This window comes from Microtus pennsylvanicus, chromosome 4 (genome assembly GCF_037038515.1).
Source record: "Microtus pennsylvanicus isolate mMicPen1 chromosome 4, mMicPen1.hap1, whole genome shotgun sequence".
Classification (NCBI taxonomy): Eukaryota; Metazoa; Chordata; class Mammalia; order Rodentia; family Cricetidae; genus Microtus; species Microtus pennsylvanicus.
The window spans coordinates 110607286-110634728 of NC_134582.1; the positions used below are offsets into that span (position 1 = coordinate 110607286).

At 39.5% G+C, this 27443-nt stretch overlaps 1 protein-coding gene across 2 annotated transcripts in view; it reads left to right on the forward strand.

The window, feature by feature from the left end:
• Sugct (succinyl-CoA:glutarate-CoA transferase) overlaps positions 1–27443 on the forward strand; it is a 661530-nt gene that overhangs the window by 260209 nt on the left and 373878 nt on the right. For both annotated transcript variants that reach the window (XM_075971076.1, XM_075971078.1), the window contains exon 11: positions 7122–7219. In XM_075971076.1, the coding sequence (XP_075827191.1) occupies positions 7122–7219 (98 nt within the window). The remainder of the gene's footprint in view (positions 1–7121; positions 7220–27443) is intronic.

Genomic DNA, 27443 nt, shown 5'->3' on the forward strand with positions numbered 1-27443 from the left:
GGTTTCTCCTTGTAGTCATGGCTATCCTGGAACTCTGTAGATCATGCTGGTCTCAAACTTAGAGATCTGCCTGCCTCTACTTCTCAAGTGCTGTGATTAAAGACGTGTGCCACAGGCTCATCAAAGACTTTTAAACAGTGAGTCTCTCACAACCTGGCTTGTGATGCCAGATGGGGGTGGATTGAATTATTCTGAGTTCAGTGAAAGTGGAGAATTGAGTAATGTAACTTCCCCTCCCTGCTTAAGACAAAAAATGAGGAAAACTAAGAAAATAAGTTTTTGGTGGACTGGCTCATAGTAGTAATTAGGGTATTTGGTTATTTTCATCTAAGAGTCCCATGGATATCAAGGACTAAACATCAAGTGGAGAAAAGGCAAGAGAATGAGACATGAGAGAGATCATGTCTGATCTCCAGTACATTGAGCTGGATAGAACTGTGTACTCAAGGGAGCTAAGAAAGAGACTGATTTCATAGGGACCTCAAAGCTAGTGTGGAGCTTTGGTGTCTTTGCCAAACTCCATGGTGAGATGTGATCTTTATGAATTAGGAAAGGCTTTGGCAGATGGAAATATTTAGACAACCATATAAGTCGATTTCCAGAAGTTTTAAAACAACCAAAAGGAGACGATAAAAGGCAGTAGACATGTCACTTGAAGGTAAGTGTGGCAAGGTTTGTGTCAAGTCAGAGTTTCTAAGGAAAAAATTGACAGAAAACAAAAACTATGCCACTGAGGTTCTGGAAGGCTTTAAGATCTGAGCAACAGGTTACAGAAGACATAAATAATAAAATAGCACAGGTCAAAAAGATTAAGCTTGACCAAGAGCTGAAGAATTGGTTTTGAGTATGCAGCAGTGCACATTTCTCCCTTGCAATAAGATAAGTTAAGGGTGACAGTTGTTTACCCAACCCAGGCCTTTTCAAGTATGGCCATTTGGTTAAGTAAGAGCCAGTGTGGGCCCATAGCCTGTCCGTGCTGAGAAGCCTCTTCTAAATGTTAGCATGGCATGCTGAAGCATGACCATGACCCCACTGAGCCTGAGGTACAGTGAGTATGTCAAGTTGCCCCTGCCAAGAATATCTGGGGAGGGGAGATACGCAGTAGTAGGGTTCCAGGTGAGGAGGCTGCCTGGTGTAGAACAAAGACCTGTGGGGTGCGGATGGCTAGATAGAGCAGGATTTTCCATCTATGGCTGCTGTATCCAGCACTGCTCTTTTATGAAGTTTTAAGATCTTTTTGTTTTATATTGGATTTTTGTTGTTATTGGAAATCTTCTTTTCATACTACATAATCTGACCACTATCTCCTCTTCCCAATGCCTCCTAAATCCTTCCTGCCCATCCACCCACCCAACTCCATGCCTTTTCTTTCTCTTTAGAAAACAAAGAGACAAACCCATCAAACAAGCCATAATAATAAAAAAAGAAAAAAATTAGAATTATACACCCCACACACTCCATAAGAATACAAAATCAGAAAACACTATACAAAAAGAAAGCTAGTAAGACATTTTTTTCCCAAACAAAACTATAGGAGACCAAAAGTCTTAAAAAATATTGAATTCGTTATTTGTTTGTTTGTTTGTTTTTCTGTTGGTCATCTCCTGCTGGGGGTGAGGCCCACCTTTAAGTGTGGTTAATCTAGGCAGTGAGACTCCATTGGAGAACTAAGATTTTCTTTCAAGCAGGTGTAAGTTGGATAGAGCTCCTGGGTTAGGGATGGGAGCTCATGGTCACTTCTTCCTCTCTGCTCTGGGAATCTCTCTGGCTTGAATTTGTGCAGGTCCCATGCATACTGCCACAGGCTCTGTGGATTTTTGTGTGCATCTATCCTGTGGTGTCTGGAAGGCACTGTTTTCTTGGAGTCCCCCATCCTCTCTGCTCTTACACCCTTTCTCTCTCCTCTTCTACATAGTTCTCAGAGCCTTGAGGGAGGGGTTTGATGAAGATATCCCATTTAGAACTTAGTGTTCCAAAATCTCTACACATTGTCTACTTGTGGTTATATTGGATTTTCTTATGGTTCCTGCATTTATTACTTTTTTCATATATACAATTTTCATTTGTTTTTTCTTTTTTAGAAAATGGATTTTTTTCTCATAATATATCCTGGTTATGATTTCCTCCCCTCTATTCCTCCCAGCTCTTCCCATCTTCCATTCTATCTGGACTTACACTCTTTCTGCCCCTCATTAGAAAACAAATGGGCTTCTATGGGACAATAGTAAAATATAATAAGATAAGACAAAACCCAACATACTGGAATTGAATAACAATAATAATAATAAATAAACAGAAGAAAAAGAGCCCAAGCAGAGACTCACTCATTCATACACTCAGGAATCCCACAAAAACACTAAACTGGAAGCCACAATAGATACACAAAGATTCCATAGGGTAAAAAGCGGGAAGAAAAAGAATTACACTGAAAAATTAATACGATGAAAATTTAAAAAGAGCCCTGACACAACATTATGAGACAAGTACTCTTTAAAGATGCCACTGATGTAATTTTCTGTTGTCTGTCTACTGCTGAGCTTGCAGCCTACCCTTAAGAGTAGTTTCTTTGTGCACTGAACTCTTTTCTAATGTTTCTTTTTTTGTATCTCATTAGCCAGGAACATGTGACGTCTGGAATAGATGACACCTTTACAGATCCTGCCCATCTTCTTTAAAATGTTTCTTTGTGTAATTACAAACTTTGATTTTTCTTATTGATTTAGGAAAGTGTCAAGATGAACATTAAAACAGAGTTTTAACAAAGATGTCATTGAAAGCAGAAAAAGATAGGCAAGAACCAGAGGTTGGATGAAAACCCTAATGCCAGGGCCAGGTTACTATTCTATTAATTGTTGACCAGGGAGGCCCCTGAGGCTCTAGAAACCATAAAGGCTATTACCACCACTATCAATTACAGGCTCAAACAAGGTGACAAGTCCATGTTGTTGAAGACACTGCTTCCTTTGCTACAGGGCATGGAGAGATCAAGTTGAGACCAAGCTGGACCCTCTCACCTGCTTACTGGCTTTCCTTAGTGCCAGGAAGAACTGTGTAGGCTACTAAGGGAGAATTGTTGCCAATGGTCCTGTTCAGCATGGACCTTGTTTGCTGTGGTCCCGACTTGCCTGATATGATGTGCCTACAGGTGCAGTTATGACAAGAATACTATGGTCCAATATGTTGCTTTCTGATCGGAAGGAAAAGTCAAACATCAGTGGCTTGGAAGGTCACTGCTATTATTTGATAAATAGTTATGGTATTACTATCAAATAGCATCCCAATTATTTATACTTAGGTTCATAGATTGCTACAGCTACAGTCCTAGAGGGACACTTATTTTTCAGCAGTTGGTATACTGAAAGACTGGTCAAGTTTAGTGACAGTCACTGTGGTAGTAGTGATGCATATTTTGTCATAGATGGATAAAATTGATCAGGCATGTGTATCACTACCTTCAAGGAAGAGGAACCTGAGAAACAGAGCTGTCGTTCTTAAACTTCTTAAAGCTGTGACCCTTTAGTACAGTTCCTCAGGTTGCGGTGAACCCCCCATCATAAAATTATTGTGTTGCTACTTCATAACTGCAGTTTTGCTACTTTTGTGAATTGTATGTAAATATATGATATGCAGGACATCTGATATGCAACCTCCAAGGGGGCTGTGACCCACAGGTTGAGGACTGCTGAACTAGAGGAAGAATGTTATGTAACAGTTTCCTCCATAATGAAGTATTATTTCCTTGGCGGAGGAGGAAGCCTTATAAGAGTCAGAAATTAAACAAATCATACAAGGCACAGAGAGTGATTGAAACTTAAAGACTCAAGAAGTCAATGAAAGATATAATATTCATAGGCCTCTCCCCAGTGTCATATAAATAATAATAATTACTGGGGTTGAGAGACTCTTCAACCAGATGAACTACTTGCATACCATGTAGGGAGTTCTGGAGACAGAGTCTTTTTATATTATTGGCCTATGTTATGGTAGACTACTTGGCAATGCAGTCACCCATGGTCTTAAAGTAACTCCTTATCAATCTATATGTTTTTATATGTACCCCTAGTGAGCCTATTAGTTCATAAACTAGATTTCTGTGGAATCATTACTTTGATTTGTTGTGGGTGACCTAGCTGGAATGAATAAGCCCCTAAATAATTTGTCTGTCTTTTACCTACTACTGGCTCTTGCACGCTACAAATCCAACATCCCAGGCTAGAGATACCAGCTAGGGCAATACTGGCAAGACTGTCTATGGGGCAACCAATCACACTGATGATTAGATTTGAAACCTGCTTCCCAGGAGATGATTCATTCCTGGCACTGTAAATATGGTTAAAAATCATTACTAGGAAGTCATAGACTCAAAGCGGAAATCCTTTGATTTGTTTTGTTAGTAGTCCAGTTACCAAACCACCACTTTCTAAATATTTATGTTTATACCCATAGATTGATGCTGCTTTCAGTCTTGGGCAGAAGAGATTTTGACTGCAGTGGGTGGTGATTGATGCAGAAACGCCATCTGCTTGAAAGTGCAGAGAGTGATTATGAGTGCTTAACCAAAGAAGAGGTAGACTGTTCCATGCCAAAGCTCAGGGAACAGTATAGAAGAGGGAGAAGATAGAATGTGTAAGCCTGAGAATGGGGAGAGTGCTGTGAGAAGCTGTCTTTTGGACATGACCTAGTACACACAGACCAGCTCACAGCAGCCCTGGTTGCCTACAAAAGGCCTGTACAAAATCAATCCAATCAACAATTCTGGAACAGGAAGGAGGCTTCTGAGGCCCTATCCCTAACTAAGGAGTTAAAGTCAGTTTGTGACTACTGGGACAAGGATTACTTTTCTTAGAAGAGTGGTCACCGGAACATTGTCCACCCTTTGGATGATCCCACACCCACTAGTAAAATGCTGACACTAATTAGGCTTAGTGGGTTATAAGAAAAATGAGAGTCTGGAGGTCTGCAGGAGATAGGGTAGAAGAGGGAACTAGAGGGAGGAATGGGGGAATGGATATAATTAAAATGCATTGTAGAGATCTGTAAAATTTTCAAAGAATATTACAAATGTAAAAACAAATTGCTGGTGATGATGAGAGTGAAAGTAATTAATTCACTGCTGGTAGGAATGTGAGTTAGTCGAGCCAGGCTTTTCTCTAATCATCACACATCAGTTCTGCCCGTTCTTAATTTCCTATGAAACAATGACTTTGGTATGTTACATTTTGACTAGATCGACTTCCTTTTAGGATATTTTATTGAGTATGATTTATTTAAGAAGATAATTCATGATTCAGTTCTATGCTCTAACCAGTAAATCCACTTCAAGTATAATGAGACTGGCAGATTAAAGTAAGAGGACGGTCAAAGGCACACAACTAAAGCAGAGATGTCACAAAGAGAGCTAAAGTGGGGCTGTCATGGAAGCGACTGCATGTTCCCATCTCAAACCTTTTTGTAGCAAGTCCCTGTCCAAGGAATTAGCTAGCACCTGCACTAGCAGAGGGGATACTTAGTGGTCTGAACTTGCTATTGTTGACTTTTGTCTTATCTAAAAGCCATGTTATAATAATTCTTTTTAAGAGCATTTACTTATTCCGTGTCTGTGTGTGTGTGTGTGTGTATGCACCACAACATAGGTGTCCAGGTTGTAGCACAGCTGTTCAAGCACCCACAGAATAGTTCCCTTCACTGCCCTTGGCACTGTCTGTTTAGACAGCCAACAGAGCTGAGGAAAGATGTGAAATTACATAGGCCTACAATTTTGCATAACGTTTGAAAAACAAAAAGTCCAGTGAGTCAAAAGCAGAGGACACATGGGCATCCAAGACCCCTGGAACAGTCACCCAGTGTCTTTATGTGGCTGACAGCAGCATGCTTTATATGCAGCCTGACTTGCAAATTAGGCATATTACTGTTACTATTACAAAGGGAGGAACTTGGTTTTTTTGAAGACTCAGTCTTCAGAAGGAGGCTTGTGACTAGGACAGGCATTGAGACCAATTCTGGGATCAGGTGTGGTGTCAGGGAGGTTCTAGAAAGGGCGCTGTATTCAGTATCACTTTTTAAAATCCTGCAGAGTAATGCTGCCTTTGAGAGACATAAGTGGCAGATGTGAAAGCAGCCACACCACTGGGCTGGTCTTTGACTCTGGAGAATCTTCCCGCTTCTCTCTCCTCTGTAAGATGATTAGTGGATTGATTTTATTTAAACTATGGAAACAATGAAACCATTAAGTGTTTACATTGAAAGCAAACACATTAATAAAGCAAGTAAGGCTTTCTTTAGGGCACCTGGCTTGCCTCCAGCCCATACACGCTCTTTTTGACTTTCCAATACAACTGCCAAACTCTGTCTCCACACATTCTTTCAGATTTTTCCTTTCAAATCTACTTGGTACCATCACTATGGTTTTGTTAAAACTACACGACATCCAAAGATATTTGCTACCTTCTATTTTCCCTTTAGTGAGAAATAGGGGAGGATGAAGTAAGTGTGTTACAGCCTTCCTAGTCAGGGCGACAAACTAAAGAAGAATAGTGACATGCCTGTAGAAAGATGCTTAATTTGATGTTGTTTGAACAGTTAGAATTTGGACAAATAGATATGCTTCCCTTTATTTTTGCATCATATACAATAAGACTATTGGGTAGATTATATATTTTTGTTGACATGTGGACCAAATAGTTCTGTGCCCCTAAGATATGTGTTGACTGTAGGTTTTAAATAAATGAATGTAGGCACTTAAGGTTTTTGTTGTTAGAACTGGGCTAGTTTTATCTAGTTTTGGGACTTTGTTCATGTTCCTCTAGATAAGACTTTTTCTGAGGATTTGATAACTTGTCTGTATTCATAAATATATGACATTATGGACATCTGATAATGTCTGTGTTCTTCTGTATGCATGCATACAAATATATGCATAAATATAGTAAAGCACTCTCATACAATTAACGCAGAAGACTTATGCACCAGTATGATCCTATCAGTTCTATGTTGCTGCTTCCAGCCCTGTAGAGCGGTGTGAAGACGAGAAAAGAAGTGAGAGGCAGATCTTGAATTCTGCGACAAACCAGGACCTAAAGGTGTGAAAAACTTGGGAATTATACCATTTTTTTTCCTTTTAGGTCTTGAATTTGCCAGAGTTGATTGATGATCCCAAGTATAAAACGAACCATCTTCGGGTGCAGAATAGAAAAGAGCTTGTTAAAATCCTATCTGCACGGTAAGCTTGGACCCAATGTCTAAACGAATTATGTGACTCTCATTGTGAGAGGCTTTGTGGGCCCTTTTGATCTTTATATCAGTTTGTAATTCTCTTCATTTCCTAAACTGGTTAATGAAAAGACATCTTAAAATAGTTTGTTGTTGTTATAAACAAAACATTGGAAAGCAATCTGAAAGCATTTAAATACCAGCTCCTAACAATGGCATAAACAAAGTCATAGTGACTTCAACTAGGTTGCTTCTTTGTGGTATATAACTGGATTTAGCATATTATAAACTGCTAACAATAGGCATAGCAAGAATTTAATATTAGTTGTATTTTCACTGTGTTAAATGCTCTGTATATCATCTCATTTAACCCTTTGATCATCTTGTGAGGTAGATGCTATCGTTCCCATTTTACAGATAAGTAAACCCAAATATGTGAAGATGATACTGAGTTCATTAGATTTTCTGAGCCCTTGAATGAGTTTCTGTGACAGAAAATGCGAGCTTAAGTAACAAGTCACTAAAGAATTGTATTAACTGAGTGTTTGATTTCTAATATCGATTCATGTTAGGTTATATTTTTGGAAAACATATACCAACTTTTGAATTTTGTATAAAAAGGTAACCCTACTCTTTTCTATCACTTTGCTTGCTTCTAAATTTCTCAGGCTGTAGGAAGTCTTTGTGGGTTTTGTGACTCCAAATGCCTACATGTGTTGTCATCCGGTGCTGAAGATTGACTTTCGCCATTCCAGTGTCTTAAGACTTTGTTCAAATGCCCATGTGATTTCTTGTAATGGAAACCGATTCTTAGAAAGTAAAAACATGCTTGCAATACTTTTATTTCTTTATCTTGAAATCTGAGATCTTTCCATGAAACTCTGGATATCCGTTTACCGATTTGTTCTTTCTGGATTTTAAACACTTCTCTACACTCTATCTCTTCCGTTGTGCCATGTGATCTTTGTGTCAATGGAGGGTCTGTGTGTGGGACTAATTCACACTGAGTATGAGGATGAAAAATGGGTGCCCCTTTCCTTATCAATAGTTAAGTATAATTCTGATTCTACTGCAAAGATTCACAGCCCTGAATGATTAACCTTTCTCTACATGAGAATTACCCATTCATTTCTACATTTTGCCCCTTTGTCTCTTAAGCATTTTTAATTCATTTAATTCATTGATAGGATTTTTTCTTTCACACCATGGTTACCAAATCTCAATAATAGGGACTTGTGAGAACCTTATCAAAAGCTCTTTGATGAACCAAAAAATCATGTCCCTGCTGTGAGAAGAATAGATCCCAAGAAAAATAAACCCAGGCTGATACAACTATCATCTCGTTATTAAATTGCCAGCATTTTGATAGCACCAGGACATACAAATTTAGGGTTTACTGTACCCTGAAACTGATTCCTTGATTATTTCAGTTACAGAATTTGACTGTGGAAAGTCTTTAAGCAGACTTCGTTATCGATAAAAACTGTTCCTTTTGAGGGAAATAAAGTAGCATTTCACCTTTCTATACACTAACATTCACATGTAGAAATTTAAGCATTTTGAGCTCATAGTGCCATTGTTTTCCACACAGATTCAAGAAAGAATAAGGAAGCATGCTGAAAGGGTGGGCCCAGAGAGGAGTTTTGGAGATTCTTCACTTAGGGTCCTCATTTTTTTTTTTGTATTATCTTACAATTTTCTATACTTTTCAGTACTTCCAATACCTTCTTATTCAGGGTATGTCAGAGAGTGAGGAACAGGGAAGAGTAGCATATTTATTCATTCCTGCCTACACATACCCCCCATTTCCCTCTGAACAAGTACCACTGGATGCGTTACTATTTAGTGGTTAGCTTTCAGAACTTTACCAATGACTTGAATTTAGCATTCTCATAATATGATCTGCATTTTTTTCCAGTATTGCAAAACTTCAGTGGCTTTCCACAAATTATAGGTCTAAGACTAGAATGCTCAGTTTGAAATCTAGGGTCCTGCATAGTCTGACATCACCAAAATTTTCTGCAGTTTCCCAATATATTTCAGTTGGAGCCTGCTCTGGGTACACGCCCACCTTGTATCTTCTGTCTTATTTCCAGAATTAAGGAAGGAGGTGAAAAGTAGATCAAACTGTGAAAATAAAGACAGACTTTAGAAGCAGATTGATGCTCAGATTGTGAAATAAGGGGATTTTGTATTTTTGGCAGGGGGTTATAAGATGGGTTTGCCCAGCAGCAACTTGTGTTTGCTATCTAACCTTAAGTGTCAAAGGGCAATCTTTACTTGGCAGAAAGTTCAAAGTATTCCAGTAATACCACACCAGTAAAACTTCCTTTTATTTCAGTGGAGAGGCCATGGAAACTCATGAGTTTCCAGAGTTTATGTTTGTCTGTTATAGTAACCTTAATCAGGGCTCTCTGCTGAGGACATTAAGGAAAAGCTGTTTCCATCTAGTCAACAGAATGGGGACTTTCTCTGGCCTGAAGGGAGAGCACCTAGTAGTCTAAGATACACAAAAGGTAAGAGGTAATCCAGCAGGGCCAATAAATCACCTAGTTAAGGAACTACCCCCCCACCCCCGAAAAGGCAGGTTCAGTTCATATCATGCTAAAGAGATGGAAGGGATAATATCCTCTTAATGAGATCATATGCTTTTTCTGCCTAGAGTCCTGGTTTGCTGTGCAGTTGCCCCGGAGCCACTCTGAAACTCTGCTATGTGTAAGGCCCTATTCAGAAAGCCTCTATTGTTCCTTTCTCTCTCTCTTTTTTTTCTTTTGGAGACAGGCCAGGACCTAAGTTAACTTTTTCTCATACTTTGGGCTTTTCATTCTTTCTCTTAAGCTACCTCCCTTTTGTCGCATGGTTGCTTGCTGAACCTCCATACCTAACCCCAAAATCATGGCTTTCTCGTTTTCTTTGTTCCATCTCCCTCCTCCAGGCAGCCTCTGAGGTTTACAGCAAGGCTGCCTTGTGGTTTTTCTTTTAAGCGCTATTGAAATTGTCCCTGACCTTTAATCTGAATAGTTAAGTTCTTTTATTAAAAAGAGTAAGAGCCCAGAGAGGGACCCCAGTTTCACTGGTAATCCAGTGTGATATCCCATGCTGCTGGACTCCCCCAAATTTCTTATTCACTCATTTATTTTTGTAAGTTGAATACCTACTATATACCTAGGACAATTCTGAGTGTTAGGAAAATGGCATAAAGAATTAGACAAGATGTGCAGCTCCCAGGACACTTGCCGACTTTCTAGAAGACAATTCTTGTGGTTGCTTTGAGCATATTTTTTCATATAACATTTTCTTTAATTTTTTTCTCAGAGTTATTTTATTTTGCATTTCCCTGATAGCTAACGATGTTGAACATTTCCTTAACTGTCTTTCAGCCATTTTGAGATTCTTCTGTTGAGAATTCTCTGTTTTGTTCTGTACTTCATTTTTTAATTGAGTTCTTTGGAATTTTGATGTTTAATTTCTTGAGTTCCTTATATGTTTTGGAGACCAGTTCTCTGTCTGATGTGGGGTTGGTGAAGATCTTTTCCCATTTAGTAGGCTGCCTTTTTGAAATACTAGTCAGAATGGCTAAGATCAAAAACACCAATCATAGCTTATGCTGGAGAGGATGTGGAGTAAGGGGAACACTCTTCCATTGCTGGTGGTAATGCAAACTTGTACAAACTTGGAAATCAGTATGGCGGTTTTCCAGAAAATTGGGAATCAACCTTCCTCAGGACCCATCAATACCACTCTTGGGCATATACCCAAAAGATGCTCAATCATACTACAAGGACATTGGTTCAACTATGTTCATAGCGGCATTATTTGTAATAACCAAAACCTGGAAACAACCTAGATGCCCCTCAACTAATGAATAGATAAAGAAAATATGGCACATTTACACATGAGAGTACTACTCAGCAATAAAAAACAATGACATCTTGAAATTTGCATGCAAATGGATGGAACTAGAAAATAAATATCCTGAGTGAGGTAAGCCAGACCCAGAAAGATGAACATGGTATGTAATCACTCATAAGTGGATACTAGCTGTAAAGCATATGATATTGAGCTTATAGTTCATGATATTAGAGAAGCTAAGTAACAAGGTGAACCTTAAAAAATACATAGATACACCTGAAAAGGGGAAATGTAGACAAGATTGCTTGACAAAATTGAGAGCATGGGGGTAAGGGGAGTAGGGAGGGTGGGAGGGGAAGAGGAGGGATAAAGGTGAAGGGGAGGAGAACTTGAGGGAACAGGATAGTTGAGATGGAGGAAGAATAGAGATGAGAACAAGGAAAGAGATATTTTGATTGAGGGAGCCATTATATGGCTAGCAATAAACCTGGTACTAGAGAAACTCCCAGGAATCCACAAGGATGACCCCAGCTAAGACCCTAAGCAATAGAGGAGAGGGTGCCTGAACTGGCCTTGCCTTGTAGTCAGACTGATAAATATCTTAAATATCACCATAGAACCTTCATCCAACAACTGATGGAAACAGAGGCAGAAGCCTGCATCGGAGCATTTGACTGAGCTCTTAAAGTCCAGTCAAAGAGTGAGAGGAGTGAGAATATGAGCAAAGAGGTCAAGACCATGATGGGTACACCCACTGAAACAGTTTACCTGAATTAATGGGAGCTCACCAACTCCAGCTGGACCGGGAATGAAGCAGCATAGGTCCAAACTAGTCCCTCTGAATGTGAGTGACAGTTGTATGGCTGGGATAGACTGCATGGCCACTGGCAGTGTTACCAGGATTTATCCCTACTGCTTGTACTGGCTTTTTTGGAACCTATTCCCTTTGGATGGATGCCTTGCTCAGCCTTGGACATTCCTTAAAACAATGTGCCTTACCCTTTCTGAGAAGTGGATTGGTAGTGGGGTAGGGAGGTAGCTTGAGGAAATTTGAGGAGGAGAGAGAGTAGGAACTGGAATTGGTATATAAAATAAAAAGTGATAGCTTGTTTTTTTTAAAAAATATAATAAATAAATATTTTTGCTTTAAAAAGCATTACTATAGGAGTACGTTAACCACTTATTGTCTTCTCTTCATATATTAATATGAATGCTATGTGTTCTCTAGTGTTTGCTAATCCTTTCTGAAGTGAAAGCAAACTTTCGGATCAATAGCTATATTATCATGTCAGCATAGCAGGTTTTTGCCTGTTGTTTGTTATTAAACATTCTAAGTACTTTTCTTCTGTGCTCGTATATATTCTCATCTTTAGAATATGTAAAAATGTGGAGGGATTTCTGAGAATGATTTAGCAGTACAGATAACTTTAAAAATAAACTCTAGGCATGATGGACTCACAAGAAACTCATTTCTTGCACTCAACTTGACACTCCAAACTGAAAGCTGAAGCATTAACAGATTTTTACAAGTGTACGCTCCTCGGCAGACATATGGATTTCCTACTGTGTTTCATAAGCTTCCAGGAATTTTCTTCAGCAAAGAACACTTCCATCTTTGCCACAGTAGGATGCATGTGAAGCCTGTACAATCAGGAATTCCCTTTGTACACAGTGGAATTCTTAGACTGCTCAGAGGGCCTGCGAGAGACTTGACTTTGACTCCTTTTGCCCAGTACAGTTGGAGGTTTTCTTTGAGCCCCGGTATCATTTAACAAGGCTGCTGCCTGCTTTGGTCATCAACTGTTTCTGTAGCCAGCACACACAGTTCCCTCCTGGGCTCTCAGGTGTTCCTAGTTCCCAACTGCGCCTGCCAGCAAATCTTTCTTTTTCTTTTTGTAATGTGGAAGACTTTCCCCTTGAGCTTGCCATTTTATCCTGAGTGTTGCAGAAACTCTGTTTACCCAGCTGCTAATGTTGAACACCAGGTAAAGCTAAAACGTATTAAACCTTAGCAAAAACACAAAGTACAAATAACAGATTTGTCCAGGTTCTGCCAAACGTATGTCATCTTTACGATGCTAAGGAGCAGCAAACTCTTAGCTCTTGTGAGTAGCGCACTGGACCAGCGTTTTCGTAAGAGTGAGGATCTCAAAAGTGAAAGTCCTAATGTGTGTTCAATCTGAGAAAAGAAGGATAAAGATGATGTGTTTTTGCTTGGTGAGAAATACCAGGAAGCCATGAGATAAAGAAGGAAAGGAGAACAATGGAGGACATAGAAATAAGATTCATGACATTCCCTGCCTCGTTCCCCGCTTACTAACATTTTTAGCCTTTGTCTAGATTCCCTGGTTCAGCAGATGGGATGTGAATCCTGGACTCCTCAGCAGTGTCTGGTCTAATTATGAAAGCAAATACATAAAGCAGTAAACAAAATAAACGCTATCAGCCTGTGACTGGTGCCAGAGTGGCCAAAATGCTGTGGCACCTGGAGAAGGAACTACTGCTTCATCCTAAGTAAGCCAGGGAAGGCTTTCTGGAGGCGGTTTCCCTTGCATAGATCTTGAAGGACAGATGGAATTAAGTGGAGGAAGAACAGGTTATTTTAAAAAGCAGAAATAATTACTTGAGCTAATTTTAAAGACTCAAAAATCCCCAAGGGCCAGGCGGTGGTGGCGCATGTCTTTAATCCCAGCACTTGGAAGGCAGAGACAGGCGGATCTCTGTGAGTTCGAGGCCAGCCTGGTCTACAAGAACTAGTTCCAGGACAGGCTCCAAAACCACAGAGAATCCCTGTCTCAAAAAAAAATCCCTTGATACAGTCCAGAAAGTCATCACTAAAAGATATGCAGCTTCCTCATGAACAATAGCAACAGACTACACAATTCTCTTGAGATAATTTATTAATATAAGCAGTTGTCATTGGCTGACTTGACCTCTTAAATGAAGTCTCACGTATATGGTTGTGAGTTTACTTAATTTTAGAGTTTACTGTAGTGAATCATAGTGAGACTAAATATTCTGTTTCAGAGATTTCTTAAAAGCGATGATAAACGTGATTGGAATTGAATTAAGAATTTATTTAAAAAACTCTTTCTCATTAGAGATGGTTGTAAGCCACCATGTGGTTGCTGGGAATTGAACTCAGGACCTCTGGTAGAACAATCAGTGCTCTTAACCGCTGAGCCATCTCTCCAACCATCTCTAATAAGATCTGGTGCCAACTTCCGGCCTGCAGGGACACATGCAGGCAGAATATTGTATACATAATAAATAAATAAATCTTTAAAAAAAATAAAATAAAAAACTCTTTCTCTACTCTGACATCACATTATTCTAACAGATATGTATAAAATTTTGAGACTTGAACCTGAAACATGTATTCAGTGTTAAAGGAGGGACTATAAGTTCAAAGGTACCTGACTTAATATTAATTTAATAGTACAAAACAAAACAAACAACCCTGACATTGTGTGTGAGGTCCATCATCCTATGGCAGGTAAGGAGTGAGGTCTTCAGAGGCCAGGAGGTTGTGGAAGTTCCGAGAAGTCACAGGTAGATACCACAGACCTTATTCACTTAGACCACAAGCCCTGTTTGCTTGTTTGTGGGGCTATAAGGCAGGCAGAGGGACCCAGACACATGCTGACTCACATGGACCGTGCACAGTTAGGCAGCACACAAGCCTACAGAAAGACACAGGCAGGCTGGCAAGGGCAGAACCTCAGACAAAGTCTTGATTGGGATGATATTATTTATAGTATTATTGTTATGATTCAATTTGGTTCTAGCAAAGTAAAGTGAGATTTCAATTAGCCTGGGCCTTTTAGCTAGAAAATTTATTTATGGATAACTTCAAAAAAATTAAAGTAGCTCTCAGGACTTAGAAATACATTTAGCTTTGTAGTCTTTTACTAATGAGGCTATTAATAGGGCCGAGCGTTTTCGAAACCCTCTAAAGTGGCTCCTCAGAGCCCCTGGTCCATTCCCTTTCAAGAGACACTTGTTCCTTAGCGTGGGTGATGAATTTGGAGGCCTGAGCACTTCCTTTGTTGCTCCCTACATTTAGAGCTATCTTTGCTTAGGAATGAAATACTTCAGTGTGTCCTTTAGTTGCTGTGTTGGGTTGAGTTTGTCTTAGTTTCTTTTCCAACTGCTGTGATAGAACATTCTGACCAAAAGCAACTTGGAGAGGAAAGGGTTTATTTGGCTTAAAGATTATAGCGTCATTGAAGGAAGCGAAGGCAGGTACTCATGTAGAAACCTGGACCCTCAGAGGAACTGAAGCAGAGACAACAGCAAATGCTGCTTACCCATTGTTTGCTTCTAGGTTCATGTTCATTGCCTCTTCTGAACTGCCCAGACCACCTGTCTACAGAGGGCTGGATTCTCCTATATCAACTCACAGTCAAGAAAATGCCCCACAGACATGTTCTGAGGTCAATCAGTGGGAAAACCTCCCAATGGAGGATTCCTCTTCTTGGGTGTGTCAAGTCGACAACCAAAGCTAACATCCTACCTCTCACCAACTTTGACACACAGACACATTACTTTAATAACTTTTCCTTTCTTGTTCATCATCAATATCTTCTTTTAACATCATGATATAAAATGTAGTGCTACTTAAAAAATCTCACAGTCTATTACAATCGAGATAGCTTAAGCTATCAAACCAGTCTCTAAATTATCCGAAGCCTTTTAACTTTGTGCTCCTGTAAAATCAAGAGTTAAAATGATTTCTGACTCCAAGGAGGGAAGAGCCAAGGTATAGAAACAATCACACTTAAGTGAAAACCAAGTCTAGTAGTGTAGCTCAAATCTTCTAACTCAATGTCTGGCATCTGAGACTCACTCACCATCATTTAGGACCGACAGGGCTCCTCTTCTCTAGCTCTGACCTCCCTAGCACATACAGCTTATCTTATAGGCTCAGGCAGGCTCCACCTCATGCCTGCCACTGTCATTGGCATTTCCAATGTTATAGGCTCTCCTTTGATACTAAGGCTACACCTTCACCAATGGCCTTGTGACCTTTGCACCAGAATTCCAACCCTGCTGTATGGTGCCAAGGTTCAGCTTCTCTCCATGATTCCTTCAATCCTCCAGCTTTCATAACACCTAACCCAGTACCATGTGAGACTCTTAACCATTTCCATGTTTAGCTGCCTGCTTGAGATGCAGTCTTGGTGTCCCTTGGACCACAGCTTCTGTGTCCTGATCCCGAGGAAATATTTCCTAGATGATTTTTCCTCAAATATGATGTTATTTTATTAATTATGTCTGAGTTTTTAAATCCCAGCTAAATAGCATTGAAGGTTTTACTGCCACAGTATATATGCTCATGAACAGCCTTTGCTCCCTCTGAAACCTCACAAACCAAGCTTTCATTGTTCATGTTTCTCTTTACTATAAACTTCTATTAATTTAAACAATAAATAGCATACTAACAACATATGAAGGTTCCAAATAGTCAGCCCTATTCCAAAAGAGACAAACATAGGAAATGAACAACTAGGCAGAATCTCTGTGAACAGCTTCAGCTAGGATGTTCAAACTCTTTTTGGGTTTTCCTGTGTTACTTTTATGGGTAAGTTTTTCGATCTTTGCTCCTCCATTTCATACCACTCTTGTGATGTCCTTCTCTCGACCTTTACATAACTTTTACAGTCTGAATTATTTCACAGTTAAACAAGGAGTAGATGCTAAACATCAGTCTTCTAGCTTGGTGTCATTTGTTCGCTTGGAGGCTTCTTCATTGACTACCTGGTTTGATAAAAGAACAAGGCAAAGTGTTAATTGTTTGGAAGGGTCATAAGGAACCTATATTCAGGATCCCACTAATACAGTTCTTCCCTATACATAGTTTGCTGATTTCAGAGGCTCTGACATTCTAAAATTACAGTTTTTTTTTTAAGTTTCATACTGTTTCAAGAGGGTTGAGGAATTCTGATTCCTTAGTGCAAAAAGGCCTTTCCATCAGACTAGATTTTAATATAGAGTTGATGGAGAAATCACCAAATGCCAGCTGCCTATGGTGGGTGGAGAAGAATGTCATGAAAAACTGTGAGTAGTCAGAAGCCCAAGGCTTTGGGCTTCTGAAACACACACAGGGCTGGGAGGCTGTGGCTGCCTCTTAACTCTAGCAAATTCCACTGCCACTGAAACCTGGCAGCCATCAACTCTCCTATGCCTACATGCTTTTAATATTCACAGAGAAACTTATTGTTCTTCCCTCTGAAATAGTTTTCTTGGTCTAATACTCCATATGATCACATTTTAAGATCTCCGCTTCCAGCTCCTCTCCTGACTTCCATTACCATCTTATGAGGATGCACTTTGTGTGATTTATATACATCCGCAACTTACACATTTAGCTTCTTGTAACCTTCCCCCAGCCTCTCCTACTGCGCTGAATCATAGCGTTGTCAGTTTATCTTGCACGCACTGCAGCAGGGCTAATTTGGATAAATGGAGCTGGTGTTTGGTGAGGGTCACATTTGTTTTCTTATGCATTCCTTGGCAGCGCTGCCATTATCAGCTAATAGATGGTCCCTTGTAAAATGTCTATATTTGATGTAGTACATTTTCTAAATGTTGGTTATTTGGAGAGAGATTTAAGGAGATGTTGTTATTATAAAATCAGCCTGGAGGGTGAAATATAGAAAGCCGGCTCTGGGAATCATCCCTTTGGCTTGCAGAAAGCAATGGGCCACTGCCACTCCAGAGAAGCTCCTATGACCAGGGCACTTTTCACCCTGCAAGAGAGTCTTTGTGCCTTAGAATCAAAAGATGTCTCTGAGGGAACGGATGTCAGCCACTCTCTCCAGCCCTCTCCATTGTTTTCCAGGACAGCTGGAAACTGCTTCTCACTGCCTTTTAGAAGAAAGACTGGGTGGTGGTTGTGGGATATTTATATGTGTGTGTAGGGAGGAGATGATGGTAGTGGGCAGGAGTTCAGTAGTTTGCTTCCCTAGATAAAATATTTAATGCTCTCATTTCGCCATTGGAACTTAGTGTATAAGTTTCAATTTATAGAATGTTAGAGTCCAAAACACTTTGTGAACTGGATAGAACTTGGAACATCAAATTTAACCCTTTCCCTAATGTCAAAAGGTAAATGTATCACAGTGGGCCAGAGATCTCAGAAATTCGGGTGGGAGATGCCATGGACCGGCTCTAAAGGCATCTCTTGTAGGTGATAAAGGCCTCCAGACCTCTCCGGACAACTCTTGTTTCATTCTTCTGCACCAAATGGAGAAGCTGGAGACTATCTCAGGTTCCTGACACTCGGGCTTGATTCTCAACTGCCCAGCTCATTCCTCTCCTGTGGCATTTCTTGCTTGCTTACTCCAGGCCTGAATCTGTCTTCTTGGGTTTTATTCTTTTAGCTTTGGCTTCGGAGTATGGCCCTTTGCTCTTGCGTGAGCTGATGTTGCTGGCAAGAACAGGCTTCATTTCTGTCTGTGTTGACAGCTGCCATCTCAGCAGAGTCCTGATTAGTGTCAGTTGTTTCAGAACATTCACTAGTGATCAGGGCTCCTGGCCCTTGTCACCTTGACAATCCTTCATAGTTTTGTCAGGTTTCTCACGGTTTCTATAGCCACACTGGGTCTACCTTGGTCTTGGTTTCCTGTCTTGTCTTACTATCACACAGTTCATTGGTGAGGCCCGAATTGGAATCTCCTGATGGTCAGTTTCTTTTCCAGAGCAGTCACGGAATGGTTGCACTTTCCCCCTTTTTTTTCTATCCATAAACTTTATGTTTAGAATACTTCTGACTAGAATAATCCCCTCCTCATCCCCTCTCTGCTTTTTCTCCTTTCCTCCTTCACCCCTCCCCCACTGATTTCTTCTTTTCTCCCTTTCCCTGCCTCTAACTATCTCTTACAAATATCCATATAGATATAAAACTTTAATATTATAATTTATAAATTTACATTTTTCTTTCTTAATGGCCCTTTCCCCCCTCTTTTGTGAATTGTTTTTCTTTTCTCATTTGCTAACTTTAGAAAAAGAAAAATCCAGACATTGGAATGTCTGAGTTTATTTAAGTCTCAGTACTCTGTTCAATTTAATGAATGGAAACAAAAAAGGCAAATAAAAATGCTGGCCTGGATCTTTGTGGCTCTGGGATTGACTTTTTTGGTGGCCATTTAGATAAATTGGTTTTGGAAAGTAAGTGCAAGGGATGATTTCAAGCTGTTTTCACACACGTCAACATATAGCAGTATTTCCAAAATAGAAACAAATGAGAACCATCAGAGAGGTTGTTAGAGATGTGATTGTTATTTAATGACTTAACATGCATTACCTACACCAGAAGAGGCTAAAGAGGATAAAGTAACTCTCAGCAGACACTAAAAGTGCAGGTTAGTATTAAAGTGGATATATTTGTTAGACTAAAAAAGGACTAAGATACCAAATATAATATTAAAACACTTCTTAGCATGTTACTAAACCCAAATTCAATGTACAGAATAAAAAATGTAATGAAGGGATTCCATGCATGTTTATCAACAATAGCCCCAGCAACTCAGATAGCTAGGGATATTACCATTAAGATAGTCCAAACAGCTCAGCCTGTTTTTTTTTTTAAAATTAAAATAATTTAGTTTTAAGAATAGCCAATTTTTTATGAAGTACTGAAGCTGGCAATTCCATTTGTACTATGTATTAATGATCCTAATGCTAAATAAAGCCCAAATGAAGATTTAGCATGCAGAGGTAGTTTGGATAAGAATTATGGGAAGTGTGGCTGGTTTCAAATAAAGTGATTTACATATCTGAAAAATCTCAATAGAAACTCCAGAAATTAGCCGAGGAAATGACTCCCAAAAGCTGGTATCCTGATGTCAACTCATGTTGGATAAGAAGTCCATTCCACTCGAAATGAAAAATAGACACTACAATGACTGAAAATAGGTTTCCCTTTTTGTCACTCAAGTATTTAATAGTTAAATAATAATTTGTATCACTAAGTGCATATGAGACATATTGATTCATATACTATAGGGAGAAAGTAACTGGGAAAAAGTTTCAAGGAGTCTAAGATGTTATTCCTAATGACCTGATCTCTATTCCAGATTTTTACACTTTTATATCATACTGAAATCTTTAGAAAAATCAAGGTAGAGAAATTTATAATGACAAAGGAAAACATATGCTATAAAAAGCATAAAAGTTCACCACAATGTGATGTGATATTTATTTTCTCACTAAAAATAAAGTTTGTTAAGAATTTGTAACTGCGGGAAATGTTATTACTAATTTTTAAAGGCAAACTTACAGGTTACAATCAGCCCTACATGCCTCTATGATCATTCAGTAAACTCTAACCAGAATTATTAAAAATTCTTCTTACCCACATTAAATATGCTTTTTTTCATGATTGTCCCTAATATTCTACCACTACTATTTACATCGCATGCATATACTAAGTAATTGCCAGAGGATTTAAAATACACAGGAAATTATATACATATTTGTATACATACAAATACCATTTGCACAGGGGATTTGAGCATTCCAGGCATCTGGTATCATCAGCTTACCATGGGTACTAGAAAGACTACAGGTGATGAAAATGGAAAGCAAAAACACAAAAGAAAAATGCTAAATATTAGCTTGGCTCTTCCTAAATAACATAATATATAGTTTTTGTTTTTACATTTTTATATTTCTGTTTTCTGAATTAATAAAATGACTATGTTAGTAGTCTTTAAATTTATAAAATTAGTAAAAAGCGTGAGGCTACATCCATTTGCATTAAAATAACCCATTAATTTTTCCCATTACCTATATTTGAGGAGCCTCACATGTGCCATGGTGCATCTGTGGAGATGGTTCTGTCTTTTTACTATATTGATCCCAGGTATTTAATTCAGGCCTTCTAGCACCTTGACTTACTGAACTGTATCACTGTCCCATAATAAGTCATTTTTTAAAATATCAAACGACATTATATTAGAAATAGCAAAACTGACAAAAGCAGCATCAAAAACAAACTGGACTCTTTTGGGCTCTGCTATACCTCGTGAGTATACCAGCAATGCTATTATTCTCAGTTTATGGTTAGGAAGGGAATCATCATCATCATCATCATCATCATCATCATCATCATCATCATCATCATCCAGGAAAGAGTAAAGAACAAAAGGTCAAAATTTTTGTCAGTAATTCATGTTCTTTGCTTCTACTAACTTCTCTGTTACTCTAGAAAAATAAGTCAAACTTTATAATGTCAAAGTTTTGTTTTCAATTGTAGTTTTCTCACTAGATTAAGAATGGCACATACATGTTCATGTATAGCACACACTATAGATGGGAAGGTGAATCTAGCTTGGTAAGAGGCAAAGAAGCTCATCTTTTAGTTTTGTGATACAAAACTTTTCATTCTTCAGTGGGAAAGGAGATATTTTGATTCCACCAACGACTTCTGCCGTTAGGTAGCAGAACCTACTAACCATTTGTGCACGCTTCTTGTGGCTGTTTACAGTATTATTCAATAAAACTTACATACCCACTCTAACAGCAACCACATGAAGCATTTAAAGCAATACTCACAAGCAAAAACTGTATATTTGAGAGCTGTCAATAATTTTGTGCTAGCAGCTACCTTATTTTTACTAAATATATTACTATAACCACACAGCAGCAGCAGCTGAATATCACGTTTGCTTAAAACTATTTTTTACCATAACAAAATAAAAAAATAAGACTATATTATTCTTTCTAGTAGCCATCACGCTTCACTCCACCAAGAACTTATGAGTTTGAACTGCTCCTTCCAGAAGACAGCAATACACCAGCCTCACTAACGTATCACCAGCACTTCTTGAAGCACTCCTGAAGATAGCGTAGGGGCACTGTGAGCCACAAATGCAATGGCAAGAATCAGACATATTTAACCACTTAGCCAAGAGCAAAAAATAGCTTCCAAGTTGGCTGTCCGGTTTGATTTGTTTCTAAGTGCCAGTGGCGTCCTCTGGGCAAATTCAGAAAATAAAATGACTTAAGGAAGTTAGTCTCAAAGCTCGAGTATGAGAGAGTTTTATAATTTGGTGCTTAGGAATCCATGGGTAGCTGCTGGGGCTATCAGGGTCCAAGTTTTATTTGAGCTGAAGTGATTCAACTCAGAGCCCACATCTCACATTTCTCTCCCACCGGTTTGCCTTCAGATATTCACTGTCTTTTTCAGTTACTGGCAAGTTTGGTAGGTGGCCTGGAGAAAATCACACTGGCTTCTTCCCATTCCCTAGGTCCAGCTCCAGTTTAACTCATTAAAATAAGGAGTCTTTAACCAATGCCAGAGCTACTTGTGGCATGCTGAAGAATGTAAAATACTTAAATTCTTAAAATAATTTAAGTAGTTGCTTAATTATCTATACTTAGTTAAATATCTCACAGTAATTCAAAAGCAGCAGAAGATAACATCTTAATTTGAGTTTGCCTAAAATTCAAATCATCCCATTGTCATGGTTGTGACTATTTATCAGGAGGCTGATTCCAAAGAACAGGAATGAGTGGGGAGGTGGGGCAGGTCATACTCTTCCTTTGATGGGCATGTTGGCATGGCAGTAGCTAAGTTGCAGATGCTGGAAATGGTGTGGAGCACACTTCAGATTCATGGCCCCAGAAAATGGGAACCTGGGACATTTATCCATCAGCCCACCTCCCAGAGGCTCAGGGTTCCCTCTAAAGTATAATCTAGGCCACAAGTAAAGAGCCATAGGGATTTGAAATGAGAGGAGGATGCTCTTTGAACTTTCAGTGAAATCCAAGTTGATTAAGGACACTGAATGAGGCATCTCCAGCCTCTCCAGCTGTTGGTGTCTGGGGACAAGAGAGGAGGAATAAAGTTGTCATGGGAAGCTGAAGCTTGAGTAGAAATTGAAATTTCAATGGTTGTTCTGCCCTATTAAGATATTATAGTAGTTAAGTTACAGGTATTTTAGATTTTATTCTCTCTATAAATTGGGCATAATAATAATAATTCCAGGCTTTAAAAATGTGGGGAGAATTAAAGGGACGCTCCAAAGTGGCTGCCGTACAGTAAGCACTGCTGTGCAGTACTGGCAGGGGTCCGGCAGGGTTGCAGCGATGTGGTGGTCGCCCGTTTGCTTGGAGCACAGTAATTTCGTTAGTGTCACTCATGTTCTGTGCCATGTGACTTATATAGAATCTTAACCACAAAACAACATTTCTTCTCTATTTTCTTCTTAAGCCGGTTGTTGTTGTTTCTCATGTATTTATTATTTGAGGCCTTAAATACATTTTTTATTATTCCATTTAAAATGACGTCAACTCCTTTTAAACAAGATTGCTTTTTCTAGCTGCTTCTGTTTCTTACGATGTTCACCAAAATGGCATCAGCAAGTCTCCATCGAAGTTTTGCGGTAGTAACCAGCTTTGCTACCCAATGAGGGGAACAACTCTCTGGGAATGTATGAACCACCTGAGGGGGCCACATATATATCTGATCCACAAAGGTATCTTGGATGGCCTTGTCAGTAGCTCTGATGAAATTAAGGGGTTCCCATCATATTTCTACATCAAACCCAATTAAAACAATGGAATTGGATTACTATTAGCTGCTTTTAAGGAAGCAGTATTGGTTACTAATTCTTACTCTTTGCTTTTGTCAACGTGAAAAGGGTTCTTTTTTTTTTTTTATTGATAAAAGGAGAATAAAAAAAAATTTCCACCTCCTCCGAGCCTCCCATTTCCCTCCCCCTCCTCCCACTCTTCTTCCCCTCCTCCCACCCTTCTCCCCCCCTCCCCACTCCTCTCCCCCTCCCTCTCCAGTCCAAAGAGCAGTCAGGGTTCCCTGCCCAGTGGTAAGTCCTAGGTCCTTCCCCCTCCGTCCATATCAAGGAAGGTGAACATCCAAACTGGCTAGGCTCCCACCAAGCCAGCACATTAAGTAGGATCAAAACCCCGTGCCATTGTCCTTGGCGTCTCATCAGCCCTCATTGTTCACCATGTTCAGAGAGTCCAGTTTTATCCCATGCTTTTTCAGTCACAGTCCAGCTGGCCTTGGTGAGCTCCCAGTAGATCAGCTCCACTGTCTCAGTGGGTGGGTGCACCCATCGTGGTCCCGACTTCTTTGCTCATGTTCTCCCTCCTTCTGCTCCTCATTGGGACCTTTGGATCTCAGTCCATTGCTCCAGTGTGGGTCTCTGTCTCTATCTCCATCCATCACCAGATGAAGGTTCTATGATGATATGCAAGATATTCGTCAGTATTGCTCTAGGATAGGGTCATTTCAGGTTCCCTATCCTCAGCTGCCCAAGGAACTAACTGGGGACCTCAGCTTGGGCACCTGGGAGCCCCTCTAGGGTCAAGTCTCTTGCCCACCCTAAAGTGGCTCCCTTAACTAAGAATTGTGGTTCCGAGCTCCCCTATCCAACCTTCCTTTATCCCAATCCTCCTGTTTCCCCAAGTCCCCCCTCCTTCCCTTAATAAACTCTCATTCAACAAACATGAATTAAGCTCCTATTTTCTGTCGAGTATTGTTTTGAGTCTTAGGATGACTTTGCCAAGCACCCATAACAAATAATGAGTTTGTAGCTGGCTGCTATTGTGGTTACAGAGCATCAGAGCAGGACGGTGTTCAATTCATGTTCCTTCTCCCGGTTCCACCATGAGTGAAGAAAAACAATTCCTGAGTTGATAGATTATCAGTTGTCATAATCTATCAGAGTTACTAGCCGTCCATACACACATTCACTGGCTTCCTCTTTTGCAGTGTGTATCTGTAATGGATTGAAGAATATGGGTCCTAGAGCTTGCACTGTCTGGTTGCTTGTTCTGTTTTTGTATAGGCGTGACCTGGCAAACTACTCAAATCTCCCTGGGTTTCAGGCTGCTTGTCTATAAAATGGGATGCTAGTAGGATTTATTCCATAAAATTATTGTGAGAATTAAATGTGATATCTATGTACAGCACTTAAAACAGTGCCTGGCACATAGCCTGTCCCTTAAAAGTGTCCTGGCATAACACCACAGCAGCAGAGTCCGGCGAGCTTCCTGCCTCATAGCGCTACCAGCCAGTGGGGATCCCCAGGCACTCTGTTAAACCACAAGAAGGCTTTAACCATCTCTTTGTCATGTCTCGCTCACTCTTTCAGAGGATTCAAAATGCACTAAACACAAAGATCTTATAAACATTGCATCTTCAAACTGTTTTAGAAGTTTGTTAATATATATATATATATTCATATAGTGTTATACATATAATGTGAATTTACTTAAAATTGTTGCATATGCATGCATATGATATAAGGTATGTATGGCTATAAGCTTACTGTAAATTAGTCACAGACAGGCCTGTTATATGGCTGCTTCATAGTATATTAAGAATTTTTATTCCTTTTTCCCATTTGTGGCCTTTATTTATTTGTTTATTTTTGAGACAAAGCTCCCCCTATGTAGCTCTGGTTTGCCTGAAACTCATTATGCAGACCAGACTGGTCTCAAATTCAGATATATCTACTTGCTTCTATTTCCTGAATGGTGGGGTTAAAATTGTGCTAGGTAAAATTTATGGTTATTAAAGACATTTGATTTGTATTTCATTAGACAATAGAGTTTTCACTAAATTGACAAATCTCTTTCTTGTTAGTTATTAATTGATTGTTTTCAAGAATTTTTATTGTTGCTTGTTTGAGGCGAAGTCTCACAGTCATTGAATTTGCACCTTTTAAAGCACAAGTTAGGTTGAATGTGTTTTCTGGTTAAGATTTGTTTTTACCTTATTATGTTGAAAAAATATTTTTTTTATTGACTGGTAGATAAGGTATAGATTATTTAAATTTTTATAGATGTCATATTGAGCAATTAGCAACCGGATGTTTATCTTATTGAAAAAAGGTTTGGTGGGAAGTTTTAGCTGCTGTTTCAGAGAAGTTTGAAGGGTTGTTGTGGGGGGAGGGTGTGACACAAAGCTCCTCCCTACTCATCTGGAATCAGGAAGCACACAGGGACAGCTCTTAGAAGAGGGTGAGCAGTTGTTGTCTTGCACTTCCAGTATGGGGTCTCACCCGAGTGGATTCTGAGAAAATGATAAAGACATGGCAAGGAGGGCAGAGAAAGAGCGGAATGAGTAGGAAGATGATCGCCTCATTTAAGTAAATCCAGGATGGAGAGCTGCTCAGTGGTAGAGGGCTTGCTTCACAAGCACAGAACAAACACGGGTCCCATGCCCAGTACTGTAGGAAAACAAATAAGGAGAAGGGGGAAAAGATTTCATTGCGGGTGAGTTGCTTCTCAGGGATCACCTATCATGCCCTCCCATGGCAAACAATGGGGAGACAAGCCCGATGTTTATTTCCATGGGTGAGGGGGGTTTCCTAGAGGATTCTTCACCTTTGGGACCCAAGGAATCGTGAGTACCATTTCTAGCCTAAGTCTCTCCCCACCATAGTCATGCCATTTTATTAAGTGTAGTAAAAAAAAAAAAAAGTGTTCTCTTTCCCAAGACTCTTCATGCGTGAAAAGCACAGATGAGAAAAATGGGCAAATTTGTAAGGCATGGGCTTTTTTTCATACTTCATTTGAAAATTTCCTTTCTGTAATAATTTCCAAATTGAATTCAGCACAGATATATTAAAAACAGGGACCTGGTAAAGGAAAATTAAAACAGGACCATAGTGTGTGTTCTTTAACAATTGCACTGCATCTCCATGCAGGTGAGTTTAGATTACAGCTGAGGTGTTGTAGCTATAGAATTAGTATAGACTAGAAGGCCTTAGTTTGAGAAGTCTAGCAATGGCATCAACAATACCTAATTCTTAAAAACACTTTGTAACAGGTACTTGTGCCCCATTTAACCTTCCACTGGTCTATGTTTTATGCCATGAACATATTATTTTGTGGTCCTGTAGCTTCTTAATATATTTTGAAACCAAGAAATGTGCTATCTTCAGCTATCCAAACTGAGATTTGGTGTTGTGTATGCTGTCACAACTGCTGTGAGTTCATATTTACAGCTGCTGGGCTATTTCTGGAAGACAGTGTTAGTCATTCATAGCCATTAACTGCCTCTGGCTTTTGTGCTTTTTCTGCCACCTCTTCTGTAATGATCCCTGAGCCTTGGTAAGAGGGAGTGAAGTATGTATTATATTTAGAACTGAGTAATTTTCAATTTATTTTTTGTTCATTCTATACTTATGAGTCCCTGTATTAGTCACCTTGCTGCAAGTAGAAGCTTTTGTGATGGGGACTGAGAAATATGCTAACTTATAGGTAAAATAATAAATTATTAGAAGTCAGATTAATAACATGTCCACTTAGCAAAATATTAGTAGTAAGTTTTCCCTATAGCTTATGACCTGTGTAGCCATAGTTTCCTGGCCTGACAATACGGTGAGGTACACGTTTCATCC